The 23,413-nt window shown below is 45.0% G+C and overlaps 1 protein-coding gene across 2 annotated transcripts; it reads right to left on the bottom strand.

Annotated features, from left to right (window-relative positions):
• Positions 1-16,038: 16,038 nt before the first annotated feature.
• LOC119269479 (probable 2-oxoglutarate-dependent dioxygenase At5g05600) lies at positions 16,039-20,026 on the bottom strand. 2 transcript variants are annotated; one of them, XM_037551314.1, is made up of 4 exons: positions 19,812-20,026; positions 18,835-19,384; positions 17,034-17,370; positions 16,039-16,535 (listed from the first exon to the last, which is right to left on the bottom strand). In XM_037551314.1, the coding sequence occupies exons 2-4, from the start codon at positions 19,365-19,367 to the stop codon at positions 16,266-16,268; spliced, it is 1,140 nt and encodes a 379-aa protein (XP_037407211.1). In that variant the 5' UTR covers positions 19,368-19,384; positions 19,812-20,026; the 3' UTR covers positions 16,039-16,265. The 2 variants fall into 2 exon arrangements, with proteins under 2 accessions (XP_037407211.1, XP_037407212.1); XM_037551315.1 differs by having other exon boundaries at positions 18,835-19,380; positions 19,812-20,025.
• Between the last annotated feature and the right edge of the window lie 3,387 nt (positions 20,027-23,413).

Genomic DNA, 23,413 nt, shown 5'->3' with positions numbered 1-23,413 from the left:
CGTCCCCGCCACCGTCTCTCCCCTCTCTGTAAGCCCCCAACCCATCCTTTTTAGTTAATAGATGTTAATGTTAAGTAGTAGATAATGTTGATGTTTTTAGTTAGGGTAATAATAGACGATGTTAAGTAGTAGATAATGTAGATGTTAATTAGTTCAGTAGGGTTTAGTTTTTGAATTGAGTTTGTTTAACTAGATGTTAATTAGGGCAGTAGGGTTTAGTTTAGTGTAAAGTTTAGTTCAGTAGTTAACTAAATATAATCTATATTTGGTTTTTGAATTGAGTTTGAGAGAGCATGTATGATTTGTGTAGATTTTCTTGAAGTGTCAAACGCTATAGGACATGCAAATTTGAAGTGGTCAGGATATATGCAAATTCCTCAATTGTGTTGGCCCATGTTTCGATTGTGTCCAAGTGGCCTTTTGTTGTTTCCAGGGAATGAAGCTGAGTGGCCTATGTTTTGCCGGAATGTTGATTCATTTCCGTTCTGGAAAATTTCAGGTTCTCGATTTGTCCACTTTTTAGCAAAGGTCATGCCGAAATTTTCCGTGAATTTCGGCATGACTTGTGCTACAAACTAGGACATATCGAGTGCCCGGGATTTGCCGCACCAGAAAGGAGTCAACGTTCCTGCAAAACATAGGCCTTTTGTATGGCATTATTCATTTTATTAGGTCTAGAATTAATTTACTAGATTTAATCGTAGGAAACATGGCTAGCAACGATGAAGGACAGGGTTCTGGTGATTGCGACGATGTCTACCGGGCGGCAGACGAATTTTTTAGCCTTGCCGATGATCAACCGGTGGCATCGGGGACTAAGACCGACACGCAGACCGGTGCTGAGACTAAGACCGGCACTGAGACTCAGACCGGCATCGAGACCGGCGCTGAGACTCAGACTGGCACTGCCTCGGGGAGTGGAGCCGGTGTAGAACTGAAAGCAAAGAGGCAACGGCTTCCTAACAGACTCAAGACTACTAGACTGGTGGTCACGGAGGTGGACGACGGCAATTTTGAGCCAAAGGCACCCGAGGAAGCGCGTCGATGCTACGGCAATCAAATAGGCTGCATCATATGGACAACCGCCACCATCAACAATGAGAAACTACCGAAGATAGAAAATATGAGGAGCTCCCTCCTAAAGAAGTTTCACCAGATATTCTTCTTCCCGGGCCAGAATGAGAAGGATTATGAAGATCCAGATGAGGACCCGACAATGAAGAAGATAAAAAAACACACCATGACCAAGTTTAGCAACACATTGGCCGCCTAGAAAAATCGAGTGAAAGCAAAGATCATCGACAAGAAGGAACCCTACTCCGAGATTGTAAAGGATAATCCGACAATCACGGAAGAGCAGTTTCAAATATTCAAGGAGGCTTGCGAGGCCGAAGCTGTCAAAAAAAGTCTCAATACATGAAGGGGCTTCAAGAGAGGAACATTGGGAGCCACCACCTCAGAAGCCGTGGTTACGGCGGAAAGAGGTCCAAATGGGCCAAGGAGGACGCGGAAGCCGCGAGTCTTGGCATCCTTGACCTCTTGGCGGATTTCACTATCCCGCAGGAGCATGATGTCCTCCAGGCCCAGCACCGTTGGGACCCAGTGAAGAAGGTTTACGAGACAACACCAGTCATTACGGAGTTCATGAGACTGCTGGTAATTTTAGTTTCTGATCAATTCGACTGCACACGTTAGTCATATTTGTAAATGATCCTTGTGCCTTTTGCAGAGAGAGCAGCACCAGATTGCGGCCAAAAGCGACTCGCCGTCTGAGGCATTGGCGAGGCCCAAGTGGGACACTCCATTCAACCGGGCGTTGAACATATTGAAACGACAACCAGTGGATACTCGACCATCGTATGGACGCGTGCACGGTGTCGGAGACGGCGCCACGTGGAAGAAGTACTACCGTGAGACCACGGAGGAGAGAAAGGAAAGATGGAGGTTAACTGAAGAAAACATCAATAAGAAGGTTGAGATTGCGGTTGAGAAGAAATCATCTCAGACAGTCGCAAAAGCGGTAGCTGCCGCAAAACAGGTGGTTGCAGATTTGTCTACTTCCTTGGTGACGGGCGTTATCACTTGGACAAAGCAAAATCCAGAAAAAAATGCAGAGGACTTTCCCCTTGCCGACTTCTTGGGGAGCAGCTCGACTAGCGTTGCACCAGCACCGGCTCCCGCACCGGACGTGCTCGGTGGTGCTTCGTCTGACGCCCTCACGTTATCTGTCACACCGGCCCCCTTCAATATAAATGTATAATCTCCCGTTTCCATTGCCTTTCGGATGTCTCATGTCGCAGACTTTTCTTTGCAGGCCGACGAAACCCTGTGCACCATATTGTACACCATCGGCGCCCAGAAGGTGGACGTGGGGAAGGCGACGATAATAAAGCCGAAGGAACCATTGTTCCACAGCCGGCCGATCCCCCCGAACGTCTTCAAGGTTTTCATGGCCAGTGTCAAACCGGGCCACGAGAATTTGCCTCCTCCAATACTAGTGGGGGATGACGACGAGACACCGCGGCGACTTGGTGATTGTTGTAATGGGTGGGTCCTGTTGTGGCCAAAGAGTCTGCTTCGTCTGGAGGCGGTCGGGAGCACACCCACGAGCACGCAGCCTCAGCAAGGTATGAACATCAACACCCCACCTACCCAATTAGCGTCGGGTGTCGGGTTGGGTGATAGCGGACGGGGTAAGGAGGAGGCTCCATTAGTCGCTGATGACGTTGCCATGGATGAGGATGAGGACGACGATGGCGCTGAACAGTATGTCTATACTGGCGCCTCCTCAGGATTTGAGCATCATGAGTCGGTGTCTGAATTGTCGTCTCAACGTATTATGGACGACCTTCCGATAGTAAAGAAGTCTAGGAAGAGAGCGAGGAAAGGCAAAAAAGCTGATTCTATGATCCAGCCGCCTCAGCAGCCTCGGCTTCAGGACCGTATAGATATCCCCGATGCAGATAAATGGCATATCCCCGGTCAACCAATCCTACCTGCAACAGCGCTACGGGCGAGATTCAGCGATCTAAGGAGACTTCATGACGATGTGATGCGGGTAGAGAAAGGCCTCATCGCCTCGAAAGATCCAGGATACCCACTCTACATGGTTAACGTTCCGCGGCAAATGTCGTATGTCGACAGCTTCCCCGCGGATAAGTTCTTCCTCCGATTCGATCGCATATTCGACATGTTTCACGTGAAGAAGCTGGATTTTACGTTTGTCCGCCTTTATGCCTTGCACATAAACTACATCATCGGGGTTGAGAAGATATCTCATATCTGTGTCGCTGACCCGTACTACATGCACAAGGGCTTCTTGGGAGTCTGCGCAAAGCACCGTGAATACGCGAGGGATTATATCGTCAGTTTCATGCTCACCAATAAGGACAAGGAGGCGATTCTTGTGCCTTATCATCCCGTGTAAGTCATCCGCGCTGCTATCCTTCCTTCGATTTCAATCATTCATTTGCACGGTGGAGGCTAATTAATTTGAGGTGTACTTATTTTGCGCAGCGGCGGGCGCGCCGTCCTCATCATCCTCTACCCCCGATTCTCCCACGCTCTTTACTTGGACTCGTTGAAGAACATTCACAAAAAGGATTACACCCACATCAAGGATGTTCTCGATAGTGCTATGTTTTACTACCGAGCAGGGGGTGGAAAGGTCAGGGATAAGAAGAGAAGGGGCGGCAGGGTCGCCTTCGGCCATAAGACCGACTTCTGCTGCATCCAGCAACCGAACGATTCTCTTAATGATGGATTCTATGTCCTACACCACATGCTGGAGTACAAACGGGATCACCAAAACCTTCGCATGTCACCTAGATCCGGCAATGCCCCTATTCTGCAATGGGCAAAGGACATAGGAGATATCGAGGATCATCGACTTCGAGCTGAGTTCTATAACATCCAGCGCGAACTTGCCCAAATCATCATGAAGGAGGTCGTCGGAAAAACAGGGATGTTCTACGGAGAAGGACAAATGTCGCGGGAATACGTCCGTACATGGATAGCCTCTCAGCGTCTCGACATGAAGCCTTTCACTAAGCTCGGGGACTATCTCCCTGACTTGGATGGATGGAACTACATGTTGGAGTGATTGTCGATATATGACAATGTGTCCATTTAGTCCATACTTTCTGTATGACAAAACTTTGAGTTATGCACGGTGAAACTATATTTGTGATGTAATTAAACCGACCTCCTCCTCGACTAGCGAAAATCACTCTAGTTAGGTCATTTTGGGGTACGATGAACTTTGTTATTTATGCTTATGATATGTTGTTTCTATTTTTGCCAAGTCTGTCTCTTTCTGTTGCTCAACTATATATGTTACATATCATCGACTCATGTGACGATGCAGGTGCATAGATCATAGATGGCGAAGAAATGCTATGCCAGGAGTATATATACGAGATGTGGCCGGAGTGTCAGGCCCAGGTGTATCGGTTTCCGGTTTCCGAGCGACAGGCAGTAGTTAGTTTAGGTTCACGCTAATGCGAGAGAGGGATACAAACTCATGTACTCAAAGTGATAACTCTTCTCGCGTATATCATTGTTTAGATGGATGACGATGTATTTACAAGTAATCGAGACTTGTATCGCTATTTTCAAGATGATAACGAGAGACCACTTTGTGCTGGATGATGATTATGATGATGACATGATTTGATGAGACTAACTGTATGTATATGCTATGATTACATTTGTATGTGTATGATATGCTAAAGATTATTGTATAAAGCCTATTCAAATACAAAACAAATATGCAGGGAAAAAATAAAAAAAACTAGTAGTAGCGAGGGGGGAAATTTAGCAGTAGCGCCGCCTTATCAGTAGCTCTTCCCAGTAAACAGCGCTGCAGATAATATCAGTAGCGCCCTTTTATAAAGAGCGCTACAACTATTCATGTATAGCAGTAGCGTGGGACAACAGGCGCTACTGCTATACGTTAGTTGTAGCGCCTTATTAGTAGCGCCGGTTCCGGCGCTACTAATATGTCCAAAACCCGCGCTACTGCTAGGCTTTTCCCTAGTAGTGCCAGGTAGTGGCTTCGATAGGACACCCGGCTTTAGATGTTAGGCTTTGGTGCGATGTCTGTCTGGTATTAGGCCCGGACATTCGGCACGCCTTCATTAAGGGGATAGAAGTAGCAACGGTGTTGCCAAGATGATGACTTCAGGCTTATTAATGTATCACCTTGTATGGTTTTTGTATAATTAATAATATGACTGCATGCATCGTTCAGATGCAGAGGCCGGGGATACATCCTCCTTTTCTAATTTTTTTTTAAGAAAATGAAGATGGAGGCCGGGATCCTCCTTCATTTAAAAAAAAACCATAAAGATGGAGGCTAGCTAGGTTCATCACTCATCAGATGGAGATGCCAATGTGTGCTGTGTACGTGTACTACTTAATGAAGCTGCCAACGTGTTGGTATTATGATGCAAAGCGGAGGAGCGTCGGCCTCTCATGATGACTGTACCATACATGAGCCATCAATTGTCGGTTGGCAAAACAAGTACGTAGTACGCCATATATTGTAGATACACCGTACATAATGATGGCTAACATTCTAGATGGTCAGCCATCTAGCTACGGACATCAGCCCAGTTTTAGATTGCTTGAACCCGAACAACAAGGATTTATATGACACTACTACGGAACAAAAAGTTAAAGGACGGATCATGAATGAAATCGTGATCTCGGGAGTGTGAAAGTTAGGCGCACCTTCCGCTGATAGGACGGCCAAAAGCATATAATTAGCGGCCGCGGTGGTTATGTGAAACTTCTTTTTAGATCGCCCCAGCTCCATCAAATCTGATAGATAGATGGATAGATCTCCAAAGGACCAAACGATGCGTTGGAAGCAGCATCATTTATTATTGCACTAGCCAGCACGGGAATGGACAACACGCCGGCGCTAGAACGGGGAGAGAACCCGGAGAGGAGAAACCAGCTCGACTTTTTTAGAGTATTCACGGTGAGAAACCGACTCGGCTTCATTTGGCGCCGAAGCGTACGTACATGTGATGATGGAAAGCACGAGTGCTCGCCAAGGCATAGCCGATTGCACCCACGCATGTTACTGTTTCAGAGAATGTGGAAAAGGAGACCGAAATAGCTTCGTCCTGGGAAAGTTCGTAGGGAAGAATCAAGTGAAAGCAGTACTACGTACTCTGCTGCGATCAAGCCCGCCGCGTGCAATTAGTGTGCCGACCTTTTTGTGATCTCTGAGTAAGTACTCTTTGGAGAGTTGGAGAGGCGGGAGAGGATCTATTCCCCTGCCGGCGGGCGCATAAAAATGCGGACCAATTTTACTACTACCTCCGTCTAGGTGAATAAGTCATTCGCGTAGTTCTAGGTCAATGATTTAAGCAATTAAATATGTGTTATATGTCATGAAAAGTATATTACTAGATTTTTACACGAATATAGTTTCTAAATATATATTTTTTGTCACATATAATACATATTTAGATAGTTAGATTGTCGACCTAGAACTAAACGAATGACTTATTCACCGAGACAGAGGTAGTAGTTCGGTCCCGAGCTAGCCTGTGATCACTTTTGGAGCACGTACATCGGTAGGGTGGTCCGCAAGGTACAAGTCCTAGAGCCTCCACGAGATTCTCAAGGAAAAGGGCACTTGATCAGAGACAAAGTCGCCTCCGTCACGCCGCGAACCCGACGTGGATATATGCAATTCAACGAACGAGGGTCGCGATCTACTCCTACTTCAGTACGGAGGAGGAGCGTGATGTGCGGTGTGGTGCTAAATCTTTTACTTGCACGCCTCGGTCGCTTTTAGCCGCGGCTTACTTTGAGAGGACAGCAAAAGGGAGGGAGGGCATGGAAAGAATGGAAATGAAAATGCACGTAGGTTGCACCCGAAACCACCGCCTTTTTCTAACATTTCCCTCCTGCAGCCCCGCTGCTGATGTTGATGAGATCTCTAACTTTTTTTGTTGTGACGAAAAGAACTGTGCTTTTCTCTTTCTTTACTATTTTTTGTCCTTTTTTGTCTGGCTTTCGTTTGAAACAAATGGGCAAAGCCAAAATAAGTTTTTTTTTTGAGGGGGGGCCAAAATAAGTTAGGGTAGGGTATGCTTCTCTCATGTGATGTGTTTTGGGCTTGAAGACAAATGTGGGCCAATCCAGCTTTGGTCCCGTCCAGGCCCAACCTTTTTCCTTTTTGCAAATGGACTAATTTCTTAGGCAGCAGCCAGGAGGGTGCGCCTATGTATCGCTTTCACGCGAGTGGTAATGCAAGCCACACTGATGTAGCGCCTCCTCCGCCTGCTTTAGGGCCAGCATGTGATGTGTTTACACAGGAACATTACTGGAAAGGGCAAAAGGGAGCCCCATGATTCGGACCCTGGTTGCCTCGCTAGGAGCGGGTACAGTTAGCTATCGGGGCTAGCGCATGGGATGTGCTGTAACAGATCGTATCTAGAAAATGATTATCATGTACACAGAAATATATATACAGAAAAATACAAATGTGTATGAAAAGAGTTGTTCACATTTTTTCAAAATGTCAATGACGCATTTAAAAATGTTAATCTTCTATTTGAAAAATGAAAATCAAGCATTCGAAAAATGTTCATTGTGTATTAAAAAATTACTCTTGCATATGTGAAAAATATTAGTCAAGCACCTAAAAATATTAAATGTGTATAGAAAAAATGTTGATCATGTATTAAAAAATGTTAATATTGTATTTGAAAAATATTAATCAAGCATTTGATGAATTTTAAATGTGTATTCAAAAACTGATGATCATGCAGTAAAAGAAACTTGTATTTGAAAAATATTGATCAAGCATTTAATAAATGTTTATAATGTGTATGGAAAAAAGTTGACTGCGTATTTAAAAACTGTTAATCAAACATTAAAAAATGTTAATAATGTGTATGGAAAAAATGTTATCCATGTATTATTAAAATGTGAATCTTCTTTCAAAAAATGTGAAATGTGTATAAGAAAACTGAATTAGATATGTACCAAAACATGTACAATGTGTATGGAAAAAAGAAGACATAAAAATATATAAGTTTTTAGAAAATGATAATCATGTATTTAGAAAATGTTAACTGGTATATAAAAATGTTTCTGATGTAAACGAATATTTTTGAACGTGTATGCAAAAAAAATTAACATGTGCTGGACAAAAAAGTAAGCCAAAGAAAATGAGAAATAAATAAATAAACAAAAATAAAATAAAAAATAAATAAGTAGAACAAAAGAAAAGAAAGATATAAACAAAGAAAACCAAAGTATAATGAAGGACGAAATAAAACAAGTGAAAAATAAATTTATATTGAAGAATCAAAGTCAGAATAAAATCGGTGAAGAAAAAAGGAAAAGAAAGAAACAAAAAAAGACAAGAAAAAGTAAAAGAAAAGAAAAGAAACATTGAAGATCGATAAATAACGAAGTAAGCCGGTTGAAAACAATAAAATCGGAGAGAGGGAAAAAACCCAAAGAAAACTATTGAAGAAATATAGAAAACCGAAAGAATAAGAAAAGGATGAAAAGGAAAAAAAACCTACACGGACTAGAGAAGCAAATGGGTCGAATGAAGCGAGGGTAGTTGTGGGCGAACGAAATGGGTTGGGCTTGTACTGTAGCAAGCGGGGAGGAACCTTCAGCAGGCCGGTCATACATCTCGCTATAAGCGAGATATAGCCCTAGAGCAACCGCCAAGAATTTTCACGAGTTCCCCTCGCCATGCAACGAGGTGTGGAAAACCCTCCACCTTCGTGGGTGTATAGAAAAGTTTTATTTGCGCGGTTTCTTCTGTTTTCATCGGCAACGTCTTAGCAGTGGGTGCGGTGTCAACAAGAATAATGGAACTCTACTTTTTCATTTGATGTGGCGAAGTGCCACAAAGCCAGAGAGTTTGTGTCTCTGCGAGTTTGGTGTGCCCGATCTTGCGGATTTTAAGTTTATGTCCATCAAACGCGTTTACAATTATATGATGAGTTTTTTTTGTGGGAATGATGAGTTTTTTTCATGGGAAAACTTTCGATCTATTCATCTATAATCATGGCAATACAACAAACACCAAAAATAATAAAAATTATATAATAAATTTGTGTTAGTGCTCTATATCTCTTTTGTTGGTGCAACCCGTTGTAATTTTCGAGTCATGCTTTGGTGTTTTTATTGAGGATGGATCCTGTGGTTCGACATCCTGTACTTTTACGGGACGTTCAACCCTCATGGCTTCCCATCCTTTACAATGGGCGACACAAGAGGGTTTCTGAAATTTATGAAGCTCATCAAGTTCGTTAATAGTGGTGTCGCTATTCTGGTCTGAATGCAGTCTTTTTACTAAAGCCTTGACAGTCTTTTGTGTTGAAAAAATAGATACCACAAAGAAGACAGTTCTCGGAAATTGCATTTGTAGTTTTTTAGATCTGTGGTCCGAAGCATTTGTACCTGTAGTTTCGTCGAGTTTGACTAAAATTATGGGATATTCTGAAAACAATCAGGAGCTACGCTTATTTCTCATCTAAAAAAATCACATGTCGCCTAACATAAATTTTATAGGAAATTCCACCTTTTATCCGTTGCAAGTTTGTGTTAGTATTTACCTCATTAAAGAATCTAACATGTTTTGCCCTTATACTAGATCAATGAATGCGCCGTCGGCTATGACGATAGAATGATAGAAATTTATATGTCGAAAATAAAATAAAATTATGAAGTGCGCTCGTTCTTTTCAAGGTAGAAATGTAGTGGCATTAGACCAAATGTTTCTTTTTTCAAGGGCAAGGCTACACACCTATTCACTCTTTTTTTTCAAAAGCAAGCACGACCATATCAATTGCATTTTTTTTGGAAATCGATTGCACTATCGGTTGTCTTCCCCGAGCGCCTCGACTGGACCTCTAGCGAATAGTTTTTTTAAGGAGCGCAGATAAATGGGCGGAGAAATCATGCCCAGTTTACCTAAGGCCTCGGTTTCATCTTCTGCAGCAGCAGCCCATGAAGACAGCTGGGCCATTAATTAAAAGGAGACAAAAAGATCGCTATATACACCAAATTTGACGACCAGACCTAAAGAGCAAAAACATGCTGAGTAGCCCAGTCTCGACTCTTGTCTGCTGGTCTCCTCAAGCACCTTCAGCGCCGCCTTTCAAGTTCAGAAAGGCTGCGGAGATGGAGGCTGACACAAACCTGAAGATTTCAGTCTGATTTGTGTTGCTCTAGTTTCGGGTCTGCGTGCCGCCTGATATATTCAAAGATCTGTATTTCGGTTTCCCTTTTACTCATAGTGCCGTTTAAGGCTGAACTGCTCCTCTAAGTGAGCTGCTGTATAACTGGAGAACGCGTTTTTGGTTTATGCTGAGTAATGAAACCGGGGAGAAGAACCACCCTGTTCATCTAGAAAATTTGACGACCAGAAATGCTCAAATCAGAAAATGAGCAGCCAGAAATGAGACGGCCTGAGACGACATGGATTAGGTCTGGTTTTACTGTTTTAAATTTTTACACATTTCTATGCTATGTTTTTCAAATTCATGAACATTTTTTGAAATACAGAAAAATAACTCACATTCATGATTCTATTTAAATTTTAACATATTTTTTGAAATTCCAGGCCACTTTTTAAATTTTCTTTTTTTAAGTCTGGGATTTTCCAAATTTATGAACATTTTTTCAAATCAAGGAACATTTTTTGAATGGGATTCTGCAAGGTGAATGGGATGCTCGCCCACTGCATGGGCAAGGATGGGGACGGGTTGCATAGGACCTGGCCGAAAGCTGATGTGTTTTTCGCATGTGTCCAAATTTTCGCGATGGAATGACATTTGCAGAGGTTTGGAGAAAAAATCGATGCTCTAGAAAGATTGTTTGACGAAGCATTTTAGAGAACCAATTTTGTTCTTTTTGCCGAGACCTCCATGAAAGGCATTTCATCACAAAAATTTGATGCATGTGAAGCACTTCATCGAGGTTTCTGGCCATATATTTTTCTGATTTTTTTTTTGATTTTACAGTTGCATAGGGTTTATGTGAGCTCGAGGTCATAAGAGCACTTTTGGCTGGATCGGAGGTCTCCTCGCAAATAGCATATACTGGGTCGTGTATGTTTACTTGTGCTCCAAATTTTATTTTTGAGCAACATTTGTGCTCCAATTGTGTACATGGCAATAATATATGTTATGGCCCGATAGAGAGAATGCAGTTACTGTGTTCGTCCTATTACTACAAATGTTGGCCCGGCAATGATCTTGTCGCGGGGACCATAATGCAAACTCCATTTCCTGCACTTGCGCCTGATAAATTGGAAGTGGTACTAGTACGAATAATCAACAATTCGATCGAAGCTCTAAAGACAAATTCAATCGGTTCCCCTCAAAGAAATGGAATAGTATCTCCCCCGATCGAACCTTTGACGAACCAATCAACTCAAAATAATCAACCACAGTATCTTTTCTTCTAGAAACTTGGTTTAATTAGCCCAATGATATGCTCTGATTAGTTTAGTCTGCTGGCTTCCGATTGTATTTCTGTTCCTTAATTAATAAAGCTCCGAGATGATTCACCAAAAAAAACTATTTATATGCTAACGTGACGGTTAGTCGAAAAAGTATCCAGCTAGCCGCCACCTTTTAACAAGTCTGGGCATAGAGTAACCGCATTGTCAGGCCATCCTGAAGGATCTTCGAAATGGTTGACCATGGATAAATTAGTCAATCTGGCTATCCAGGACACCTAGTGTTTGTACCTTACAATTAACCTATTTTTTAGAATAATATATATACTAGTTAATCTTATATGCAACATATATATGGTCGTGGCGCCGTGCAATTGGGCGAGCACACATGCTTGCGTCTGCGATGACGATTTCGAATTTAGTCAACTGATTGATACTCGTCGAACTTTACAGTGCATAATCCAGTTTAAAAATAGCTTTGCGATGCTCGGTAAATAATTCATTCAATTTATTACAGGTGTACCAGATTCGTATCTGGGGTAGTCTCAAACGATCATGATTCTGGACTCGGACAAAACCACAAAAGAAAACTACTATAGTCAAACCTCAGAATGATGATTGGACAAAAGAGTTTTCTGGTGGTCTTGGTGCATGCCATGGTGTTGCTTTTATTCCATCTTGGTTACTGGTGGTTGCTTTATTCTATCTTCAGAACAGATCCAACCCTCAGGTTCTGGATTTATAGCAGCCGGTGACCATGTTCTGCAAGTTCGCCGGGTAATTTGCAATAGGAAATCCCATGTTCGTAACATGCTCTTCTTTGGAAGAAAAAATGGGGTACACGTTGGTCCACTACATGGCACGAAGCAAGCATGTCCGTGCATTCACAAATGTTCGAGGGAGTGCTGGGTATTCCTCTAGCAAAAAGCTGCTCCTTCCTTTTCACAAATATAAGATATCCTAACTTTTTTAAAATAGATGTATGTAAACATGTTTTAGTATGTCTATTCACTCATTTCAATCTGTAAGTAGTTTATATTGAAATATTCAAAACATATTATATTTATAGAGGGAGTAAATGACAAGTTTGGAGAAAACTCATAATGCCTTGCTCTGTATTAGGGGTTGGGACCGTTCCACTTCTTAAAATTTAGCTTTGATCTTAAAAACGCAAGCCAAACGGGATAGATCAACAATGTGCCGCTAAAAAAAGCTGGAATCTAGGGTACAACTCCCTGCTTTTCATGAAATTCTTCAAGGGGTTCCAAAAACTCTAGTTTGAAAAGTCCTTGTGAAGTTGGGGCAAAATTATCCATCATTGCCACTGGTAAGTGGATACCCCTTCGTTTTCTACCCAATTTGCAAACTGACAATAGACATTTCCCACCATTTTTTATCATTCTTAAAGTTGTAGCTAGCTGTAAGCATTAGTAGAAAAACGACCTTATGTTCACCTCGGTAGTCCCAGTTCGTTTACGCTCCGGAACTAATGTGACGTGGTGGGCCTTTGATCCCGGGTCATGACGAACTGGCACTAGGGGGAGGGGGGGGGGCTTTGGTCCCCACCCTTTAGTGCTGGTTGGTGAACCGGGACTTCTCTATGGTGGAGCTGCAACTCCTGAACTGCTCTAACGGGGCTGGTTTTGATGGGGTGGAGTAGTCATAAACATGCCCTGGAAGCATTTTTTTGTGTGTGGACTCTCTTATTATTATTTTGGAAAACGGAGAAGAAAAAAACCCACCCTCTTCAGCAGCTGATGCACACGGCCTTTTATTATTGCAGAGTGTCAACATCCAAATAGTGTGAAAACAAAAGGCATAAAAAATACATACAAGGGTAGCCTATAGCAAACTGAAAGAAAGATCATAAAATACTCTTACGCTTCAGTAATCCGGACCACCGTGCAAAAGTTGGACATATCCCCAGCAACCGATCCCTATTGGTTGCATCTAAAATTCATGAACTCGCACACCCCCGCACGTTGGAGATAGGATCACGAGCGGATCCAGTTGGTAGTTCTGTAGATAGCCTAAAAAATAAAAAGGAAGCTCTCACGATGTTAATTAAAAACACAACCATTTCTATAGTTACATATAGCTCATACTCTCACTCGGATTTTAGCCTTAAGTTTGGGATGGATCGCTGTCAACCAATTCTCAAGCATATTCATGACTAATCTTATCCACTTGTGATAAGAATTAAACCGAGCATTTCTACAGTTACATATAGCTCATACTCTCACTCTCACTCGGACTTTGACAACTGAGCACTAGCTGCATGGTCGGAGTGAATTGAGAGGCTGTTTGAATTGTGACTATCTTTGCCACATATTGGGGCTGTTTGGTTTCCAGCGACACCTTACCACACTTTGCCACGCCTAACCTTAGGCAAGTTTGACCAAGTTATGTAGGTGTTTGGTTCTAGCCACACCTAAGGCAAAGACACTTGCCTTAGTTGAGTTGCTCAAATTGTTAGCCACACTTTGACTTGTCTAAGGGAATCTTGTCACACTTTTTGTGTCTATGACATGTGGGGTTCACTGCTCATAAAAAAAATCTTTGCCCTAGGTGTGGCTAGAACCAAACACCTACATAACTTGGTCAAACTTGCCTAAAGTTAGGCGTGGCAAAGTGTGACAAGGTGTGGCTGGAAACCAAACAGCCCCTGAATACATGGCTAATCTTACTCACTTATGATAAGAATTAAACTATTTGAAGCTGAAATTTCCAGAACCATTTCAGTTTAGGAAAAAACACATCACTTTTTGGGTATGGTGGCAACAACTCTGCAACCTTTTTCACCCGAGTTTTTTGTTTTTGTTTTGCGCCATCTCTAGCCACCTTGCACACAAATTTTTGATCAACTCACTAGCTCACCGCACTTGCTAGTAGCCACTGAACAGATAAGCTAAACCCCCCAACAAGAAAAAGAACAAATGGATACAGATAAGCAAAAGGACGAATGTTTGGATGCTCTTTCCAACGGTGAGACCTTTTCTAATGCATTGGTGCTAAAGTGGGATGCTAAGTGCATTAAAATGCTTAGCAACTAATGTCCCCAATGCATTAGTGCTTAGATTTTGTAGCTAAGCCGCCTCTATTTAATTGTTTAGTAATAAAACTCCTTCATGTATTGGTTGGTAGTATTTTTGCCTAGGTTCACGTGCTTAGTATTGGTTTTTATTAAGGTCATCATAATGCACTCTCTTCTTTTTAATTGCTTTGCCACATCATTTTTCTGTCTATATGGCATCCTTAGTATCTGTATACTGTGGAGCACTGGGAAGGACCTGAAAGGCACGACACAGTACGTAGCACTGGGCCGGATATATATGCATGCGGCCATGCAGTAGCATGTTGCCCAGCAGCATGCATATCTCAGATATCTGAGCCGTGAGTGATGGTCGAGTCACAATTACAACACGTGCTGATGGGCGACTTATCGGTCGATCTGCCGGCCGGCGGGGCTAAGAGCCTGATTGGTTCCAAATAAATCATCAACTTATAAGTTAAAAAGTAAAAAAGTGACTTATTTTGCCAAACAAACCCAACTTATAAGTCATCCCAATTTATAAATTATAAGTTGCTTCACCCCAACTTAAAATTTATAAGTCACCCCTTTTACATGGGTCCCACCACCTTTACATAAAAAACAAGATAAAAATGTATACTCAGGTGATTTATAAATTAGGTGACAATCAAACAGGCATGACTTATAAATCACTGATTTTAAGTCACCTGACTTATAAGTCAGATGATTTATTGGAACCAAACAGGACCTAAGCTATGGCTAGACAATTCGGCATCATCGTAGGCAGGAACCAGGCAAAGTGGTCGTGCTTTTGGGCCGTTTTTTCTCTGTACGTGTTGTGGCCGGATTTGCTGCCCAACTCTAGCCCTGCTTTCTTCCACTGTAGAGTGTACTAATTTGCATGTCTGTCTGCTCAGTGGCCTTTCCCTTTTCCCATTGCGCACGTGTGCGACTTTGATCCGAATCCCCGGGCGGCAAACGTCTCGTCCTTGTACCGACACCTGCACATATAGCTGAGCTTTGCTGTCAGCCGCTGGGCATTCTCACCGTCGATGAGCACGGCCGTCGATGAGCTGGGTCATGGGTCGTCAACTCATCCATGGAGAACCGACCGAGAAGTGACAGGTCACTACTTTTTCACTGTAGCCCATGTGTGGCTAGTCGTTATCTACAGTGGAAAGTTAGATTGAACATGCGTGTCAGATCAGTTGGTTCGGAGTAAGTGGCCGGCCAATGTTCCAACTTCCAAGTGCAGCTGTTTCATCCATTTCTCTTGAACAGATCTGTGATGTGCAAGTGCCCATGGCTGGCGTGATGGAATACCGACGTCGTCACGTCCGCTTCCAACTTGAAGCGCCCATGCGTGTCAGATCAGTACATGTTTATATTCGGTGATATCTCAAGTAATATTCCAGATGTGAAGCTCGGTACATTTCGTACCATGCTTGCATGCATGCATGCATGGAAAGCGCATAAATATGCATGATGCGGTGCTCGAGATTAGTTCAGCACTCAGTTGTACGTAAGACGACGTCGGTTTTTAGAAAGAATGTGAACATGGGAACAAGATGCCAATATAATCAGCATACTATATGCATAGCATATCGTCCATTAATCTCGATTGGGGTACACATATCATAAAGGACATACTACACGAACCGGCATGCAGTTTAGCCACACGTACACATGTCATATGTAGGGGCTAGCGCTCATACATGCATGAGTTATTGTCATCAGATAAATTATACACGCTGAAAGACGCGGTTAATTAGTTAACTATTATTTATTTCCAGTTCCAGGGACGGCTTGGCCCTTGAAGCCCTCCAGCTGCGCCTTGCCCCTGGGCCCGTTCTTCCTTATGTACACCCTGTACTCGTCGAAGGTCATCGGCGGGTAGAGGGACGGCCGGTCCGGCGTCACCAGCTCCGGCGCCGGCGCTATCGGGACGTCGCCCTTGGGGTTGTAGAAGAGCGCGAGGGAGATGCGCTCCTCCTTGGCGTTCACGATCACCCGGTGCTCCACGCTCTTGTACACTGAGTTGCTCAATATCTGCAAAATTAGTGAGCATATATAAGTGACTCTCGTACAGCTGCTAGCTTGTTGACGCCATGCATGGAGCGTTCATGGCTTGTGCACATGGAATGTCTATGCCGATGAATTAATTGCCCGTGCCGTGCATGTGCGCTCTTGTTGTTGGGTACATGGCTCGTGGTGTGACTGTGATCCACCGGCCAGAACATGCATGAGTGTATGTCTGAGGGATGTACGTAGTTGCTTCGGAAGACAAAAGTACGTATGCAGTGCCGTAATGGAGTGATCACAATAATCGGCGTATTTTATGGCCGGCGCGGCCACCGTCCATGCATGTGGCGCGCGAGCTCTCATGCCGGCTAGTCCGAGTCAACTCCAGGAACGGCTTATTTAACTGCTGACCGTGTGGCTAAGAGATCCGTCCGATCGGCTTTGCTTCTCGAAGCCGAACGGCACATGGATACATGATTGCATGCATGCACATGCACGATAACTGGACGTACGATGAGTATATACCTGGATCTGGTCGCCGACGTTGACGATGAAGGCGTCGTCGCGGACGGGCTGCACGGTGACCCACTCGCCGTCGGCGCGGCGGACCTGCAGGCCGCGGACGTGCTCGTCGGCGAGGAGCACGGTGAGGACGCCCGGGTCGGAGTGCGCCGAGAGGCCGAGCGTGAGGTCCGGCTGCGGGCACCGCGGGTAGTAGTTGGCGCGCAGGCACGCGCCGCACTCCGCCCCGCCGAACGCCTCCTGGAACCTCGCCTCCTCCAGCCCCAGGCTCGCCGACAGCACCTTCATCAGCACCTCGCACAGCCTCGTCACCTCCCGCCCATACTCCTCCGACACCTCTCTGAAATACAATTGCACATGCATATAAGTACGTTTAGTGACAAACAATTCATGATCGAATGTAAAAGTCTTAGCATGTGTACGTAGCACTGTCTTTTTTCTAGCTAAAAGACGAAAATGGCATTCTGTTAACTTGTATTGTACAGTCTTTGAAGTGCGTACAGACAAAACAGTGACTCGGCACGTGTGGAATTGTCATTTTTTGGGTCAACCGGGTACGTCCGTCTGTTGCTATGCTTAGCTGTCAAGCTTGGAATAGTAGTCGTTACACTCTTGCCGGCCGGCCCTGACGCTTTTGCATGAAAGAACCTTTCGCCTACTTTCCGTCCCATGCACGTGTAGAATTATATATATATATATATATATGTGTTGACAAAGGTGCACGAAATGGATCCCCTTTTGTGGACACCATGTTTTTTAAGTAACAATGGCTATTACGTCTACTGTCTAATTGAACCGCGATCAATACATGTTTTTTTCGCGTCTACATCGACTGCAATCAGTACATACTTACGTATCAATGTACTGTTTCCAAAATCTGATCATAAGTTTTTTGTGGAGATTGAGTTAGAAATATTTGGACATGGCAGGTGGTATGTCACTCCAGCTCATATACATATTCTAATTGTTGATTATATATTGTTCTCCCTAGCCCAGTGCATGGTAGGGGTGTTGTGATATGTTCATGTTGATTGCCCTTCAATTCTCTCCAGGAACGAATTCTGGTACTCCTTCCGATCTATATTAGTTGCCACGGATTTAGGATAATTTCAGCAAAAAATTATACTAATTAAAGTTGCGACAATTAATATGGATCAAAGGAGGTATTTTTATATGCATGCGTAGTGTGAATGCTATTTTTTAACCCATCTCTCAACCAATAGATAACCATCTAGGTTCCGAGAATTTCCAAACGCGCCTTCTGAACCGTGACGGAGGGAGTACTACTAGACGTTAGACTTAATTAAATTCCCCGTCATGGCAGGCTTATAACTAATTTCAAGGGAGATTAAATCACTACAAAAAAGTTATATTTTTGTCCTTTTAGAATTTACCACTTTGAACTTGAAAACACAACTCTGGCCACTATTTTGTATTCGACTATAATTGTTAAAATCCAACTAAGCCGTGTTTCACGAAAGTGTAGTGATTTAAGTCCAATTTACGCATATTAAGTACAAGATACTGACAGCCAAAGTTCTTAAATTTTGAATTAGTCAAGTTTAGACCTCGCAAAAAAAGGAATTAGTCAAGTTTAGGAGCTGCAATGTGTGTACAACGGTGTTTGTCAAATTTCTAGCTAGTAGGATCAATGGTCGCCGTGTAATTACTTCTCAGCTGTCGAGCGAGGGCACCATGCATGCAGATCAATCAGCACATGCGCAAGTAGTAGCCACTAGCCACTAGCCAGGAAGAATCGTGTGGAAAATCAAAAGGCGGGGATCATCGGGATTCGGGAACATACTTGCAGATGGCGGGGTTGGTCGGCCAGTACTTATCCGGGCTCTTGGCGGCCTCCGGCGCGAGGTGGAGGAAGTAGTAGTCCCCCCAGTCGAGGGGTCCGCCCTTCTGGACGCCGACGCGGCTGCCGTACCCCTCGTACGTCCGCGGCTGGTTCGCGTACTGCTGCTTGGCCGAGATGGGCAGCCGGAAGAAGCCGCGCCAGGCCTCCCGCACCGCGCGCATCAGCTCCGGCGCCACCCCGTGGTTCACCACCTGGAAGAACCCCCAGTCCCGGCACGCCGCCGCCACGGCCTCGGTGATCAGGCCGTCGATGCGGCCCTCGCCGGCCGCGAGCAGCTCGCCGAGGTCGATGACCGGAATGCTGTCGTCGGAGGGCTCGCGGAGGACGTTGTCGCCGCCGGCGGCCAGGTGCTGCTGCGCCGGGCGGTCGCGCGGCGGCTTGACGTAGCAGCCCGGGATGGCGGCCAGGCCGCTCTCCGCGACCGCCTGCACGCGCACAATCGGCTCCGGCCACTCCTGCATGCAGTCCGCCATCGCTGCGTGACACCTGCCTATGGAACAGTGAAAGAGTGAGTAAAAGTGGGCACAGAAAAAGGCAACCCGACGGCTATGCAGTATGCACACGCACACCGGCTGCCGGCCCGAGCCGCGTCTCGGCACATGCACGCAAAGCAGACGAACACGACGGGAACATAGCTAGCTAGCCAATTAAACGAGGAGAGGAGAGGAGACGGATGGAAGAATTAAACGGCCGGGGACAAAGCACGAGCACTGCTCATGGGAATGCTACGGATGGCCGACGACGTCTCGTGGCTGGCCGATCTCGATCGTGCATGGCAGCGATGGCGAGAGGAAGGCATGGGCAGCCACTAGCTAGCTTGATGGTTCATGGCGCTACAGCCATTACACACGGTGATCGACTAGCAGGAGGACACGAGCTACCCCACACGGGATCGAGAAGCTGGGAAAGGTACGTACGATCGACGAGCTGGACCGGAGACAGTTAAGCCGCGATCGAGTGTTGTGCTCGAGCTTGGACGAACTGCTGGGGCTGTGGAATGTGCGCCTCGGCTGCTTAACTCTTCGCTGAGCCGGTGCTCGACGGGGGTATATATAGGACAGGGGAGAGAGAGATAGAGAGATTAAAGCCCGGCCGGATCAGCCGCAAGCTCTTGCGGTTTGTTTAATTTGTCTTTTCCATGGAGGAACGGCGCCTCAGCCGATCTGATGTGGGTGGCCGGCCGGCCGCAGCGCGGGCGAGGCAGGGGCCCAGACCCAGACCGGAGCGGCGGGAGGGAGAAACGTGGTTTTTGTGGGGGAATTGGGGATTCGTTCGCCGTCGAGCGAGATGGGGGCCGCCAAGCTCGATGGCGACCGGCCGGCCGGGAGAGGAACAACGCAGCTGGCGATACCGCGCTGCAAGCTAGCCTCCCGCTCCATCGGATCAAACTTGATTAAATGTTGTTCAACTCACGGCAGCAGTCGCACGAACGGGCCAAACAATTTGTGCCGCCACGTTTTGAGATTTGACATGACGAAGTCAAAGCGTACAGTGACTACTTAGTAGCACCCCATTAACAAAAATAGATGAAATGATATCGTTGAATTTTTTGAGATTGGTCGTCAGATCAAAATCAAAATAGTACCACTAATTTTATTATTATTATTATTATTATTATTATTACTTGAACGGGGCATAATCCATTTTCGTTAACTGGATAACGGAAATACAACGCTGATCCAAGGGATGTTCAGGAGACAGGCAAGGGGAAAACGAGTTCAACGCATCGTCGGGAAACCCACTGCGGGTGCTTGCAATCGAAACACCGACTGCGAGACGAAAATTCGACGACTATCACAAAAAACTTTTACCTAACAGAAGCCTAAGAGCATCTTCAACAGGCGCCCAAAAAAGCTCCGCGCACGAAAAGTTTAGTTTTTTGGGCGCCGGGCAGTTCCAGCAGAAGCTGTAGCGCTAAAAGTTTTAGTTTTTGGGCGCGCGCTAAAAACGCTATCGCACGCAGCATATTTTGGGCGCCGGATTGCGCGCGCTTCACAATTTGCATTGTCTGTTTTTTTGGGCGCGCGTTTTTGGGCGCCTGCCAAAGCAAAGTTGATACGAGCGCATTAAAAATGCTATAGAGGCGCGCTATAACGTTTATTGGGCGTGAAATTTTTGTGCGGCTGCTGAAGATGCTCTAAAGCTCACGTAGGAGCAGATAGTTCAGTGCCCATGCAGGAGCAGACAGTAAAAGGGAGTCGAACAAAACAAACGGATGGCTGAGAAGAGCGTGCTTTGCTGACAACATCCAGTAACTCCAAAGCAAATCCGCTCGTCGCAAAACTCCTCATGCACAGCCGCACAGATCCTCATTGTGCTAGTGGTGTTCTCTCTAAGCATCTCGCGCCACACTCCAGGGCACCTTGGTCTTCCTTCTTTAGTAAACCTGCCCATTATATTGACATAGGAGGAAAACACAATTTCAAATGATGTTCTAGGGTGCTTGAATTCACATGTCGCTCGGTTACGGCAATTCCAAATGCCCAACAAACCGCAACCAATCCAATCGTACAGAGCTTCTCACCATCACGTAAGAACATGTAACACCAAGAGAAGAACTGCCACAAGTTATTAGGACAAAGCTCAGTTTCAAATACCGAACCCATTGTATGCCAACGAACTCTCGCAAATTGACAAAGAAAAAACAAGTGTTGAGAAGTTTCCTCTCATTACAAAAAGAACATTTTGGGTTGTCAGCTCAATTCGTCCTTTTCATAACATCCCAACATCTTGAAAAAGTTGCCAAAGGAAGATCTAAATGTTTAAAGGGAATTTTGCTCTCCAAATCCATTTAAAGTCACAGCCAACAATATTTCTTTCAAGATATTCGTAAAACAAATTTAGTAGTAAAAGTCTTCAGAGCCAAGGGGCCAAGCCAATTGATCAGCCCGGGTGTTAAGATTTAAACCAGCAACATTAGAGAATACTTCATCCCATTGGTTACTCAAGGGGGGTAGAGACGCCTTCTAAAAAGGGCATTCGGTGGCATGTTGACTCCTAGTGAGTGTTTGCAAAGTAGTGTTATCAACTATGTTAGCAACATTATGTTTTTTTTGGCGACAAAGTCTAAGGTCATATATTAAGTATCACATGCGGTACAAAACACACCCTTACAGAAAAATAAAAAACCTTTCAAAATCTTGTGGGTGCTGAAGTCTTCTTCCTCCTACATCCATCGGCATGCACCATGAGCATAAGCATCTGGGCCTTCATCTCGACAGAGCAAACTTTTAAAAACTCAAGAGCTTGTAGAAGCAACGGCCGGGAATTCATCGATGCAGACTAGAAAACATGGGCGGCCAGAATGTGCGAGGCAAATCGTCTTCCCGTAGAAGAAAAATGCCGATAAGAGTCAGTACAAACTTTATGACCACGAAAGTCGGCCGAACCCAGGCGGATTCATTGGAAAGCTAAACTGATCGGATTCCAAAAAACCTGCTAGAGACACAGCTTCACATGTTCTTTGCCAACGAAAAACACACCAACGGAAGAGGGATAAGGCGGGAAGAACATTATTCCTATTGTATGATACGTTCGGATCTGATGTCGAGCATGCTAACGTACAAAACCATGCACCGATGTCCTCCTCTCCGACAATCCAGCCAGGCCGCACCGCCAATGAAAATCTCTATGTTGGATCCCTCCGGCCGCCTCCAGCTTCACCAACGCCGCCACCACGCACCACCTATCGAAGGCCTTCACTCAATCACACATCTCTGCCACCGTCTTACAACAACCCTTCAGTGACTTTGCCGCAAGGCCCCTCGACCGGGACCTCCCAGCCGGTGTTGGCGCCATGCGGGCCTTGCCTAACGACACGCCCGGAGGCGACGAGTGGGGTAAAGGACCCGTGGTGGCTAGGGTTAGCAAGTCGTGGTTGGTAGCCAAACAAACAAGTCATCTGAAAAACATTTCCACCAACGTGGTTCCTGGACCACCCTCTCCCACGGCGCCCCTCCTTCACCCCAAACACGCAGCACATACACACCGCAATGCTAAACCGGACAAGACATGCCATGTGACGATGTGAAGAGATTCATTCAACGCCTTGTATTCCTCGCTGATCTCATAATTGTGAAACAAAATGTGAAAAAGGTCATGGGGGCAGTACAACATCCATTCTCGATAGCAAGCATGAATTAATTTGAGCTTTCTTTGGTTGCACTTTTTAAAAATCTGGCAGCCACACTTCGCGACAGAAAAGCAATAATGATCCCCGATATATAAAAGAAAGAGAAAAATAATACTAAGCAGAAATTAATGGACACACGCAGTTCGGTGCGTGATTGCCCATACGCGTGTCCTCTCGTTTTGAGCTTTCTTTTTCGGCAAGACAGCAGCACGATCCATCTATTAATTTGGCGCGATGGTCACCGAAAACGAGTACTCCCTCCGTCCGCCAAAGAGAGTACGTCTGGCTTCTGATTTTTTGCCAAAATAAGTGTACATCTGGCTCCCCCGCTGATAATTTTCCATTCACCCCCCGGTCTACGCCTCGAGGTCACCGCACCGAGCGACA

Source organism: Triticum dicoccoides, chromosome 3A, assembly GCF_002162155.2.
Source record: "Triticum dicoccoides isolate Atlit2015 ecotype Zavitan chromosome 3A, WEW_v2.0, whole genome shotgun sequence".
Classification (NCBI taxonomy): Eukaryota; Viridiplantae; Streptophyta; class Magnoliopsida; order Poales; family Poaceae; genus Triticum; species Triticum dicoccoides.
Note: the sequence above shows the minus strand (reverse complement) of the source record. Positions and strands in the feature narration are given on the sequence as shown.

Excerpts from the sequence above, each read along its gene's own strand:
- LOC119269479 (XM_037551314.1), bottom strand. The coding sequence starts at position 19,367 with ATGGCGGACTGCATGCAGGAGTGGCCGGAGCCGATTGTGCGCGTGCAG. Across the intron at positions 17,371-18,834 it reads ACCAACCCCGCCATCTGCAA|AGAGGTGTCGGAGGAGTATG; the intron begins GTATGTTCCCGA and ends ATTGTATTTCAG. Across the intron at positions 16,536-17,033 it reads ACGTCGGCGACCAGATCCAG|ATATTGAGCAACTCAGTGTA; the intron begins GTATATACTCAT and ends CTAATTTTGCAG.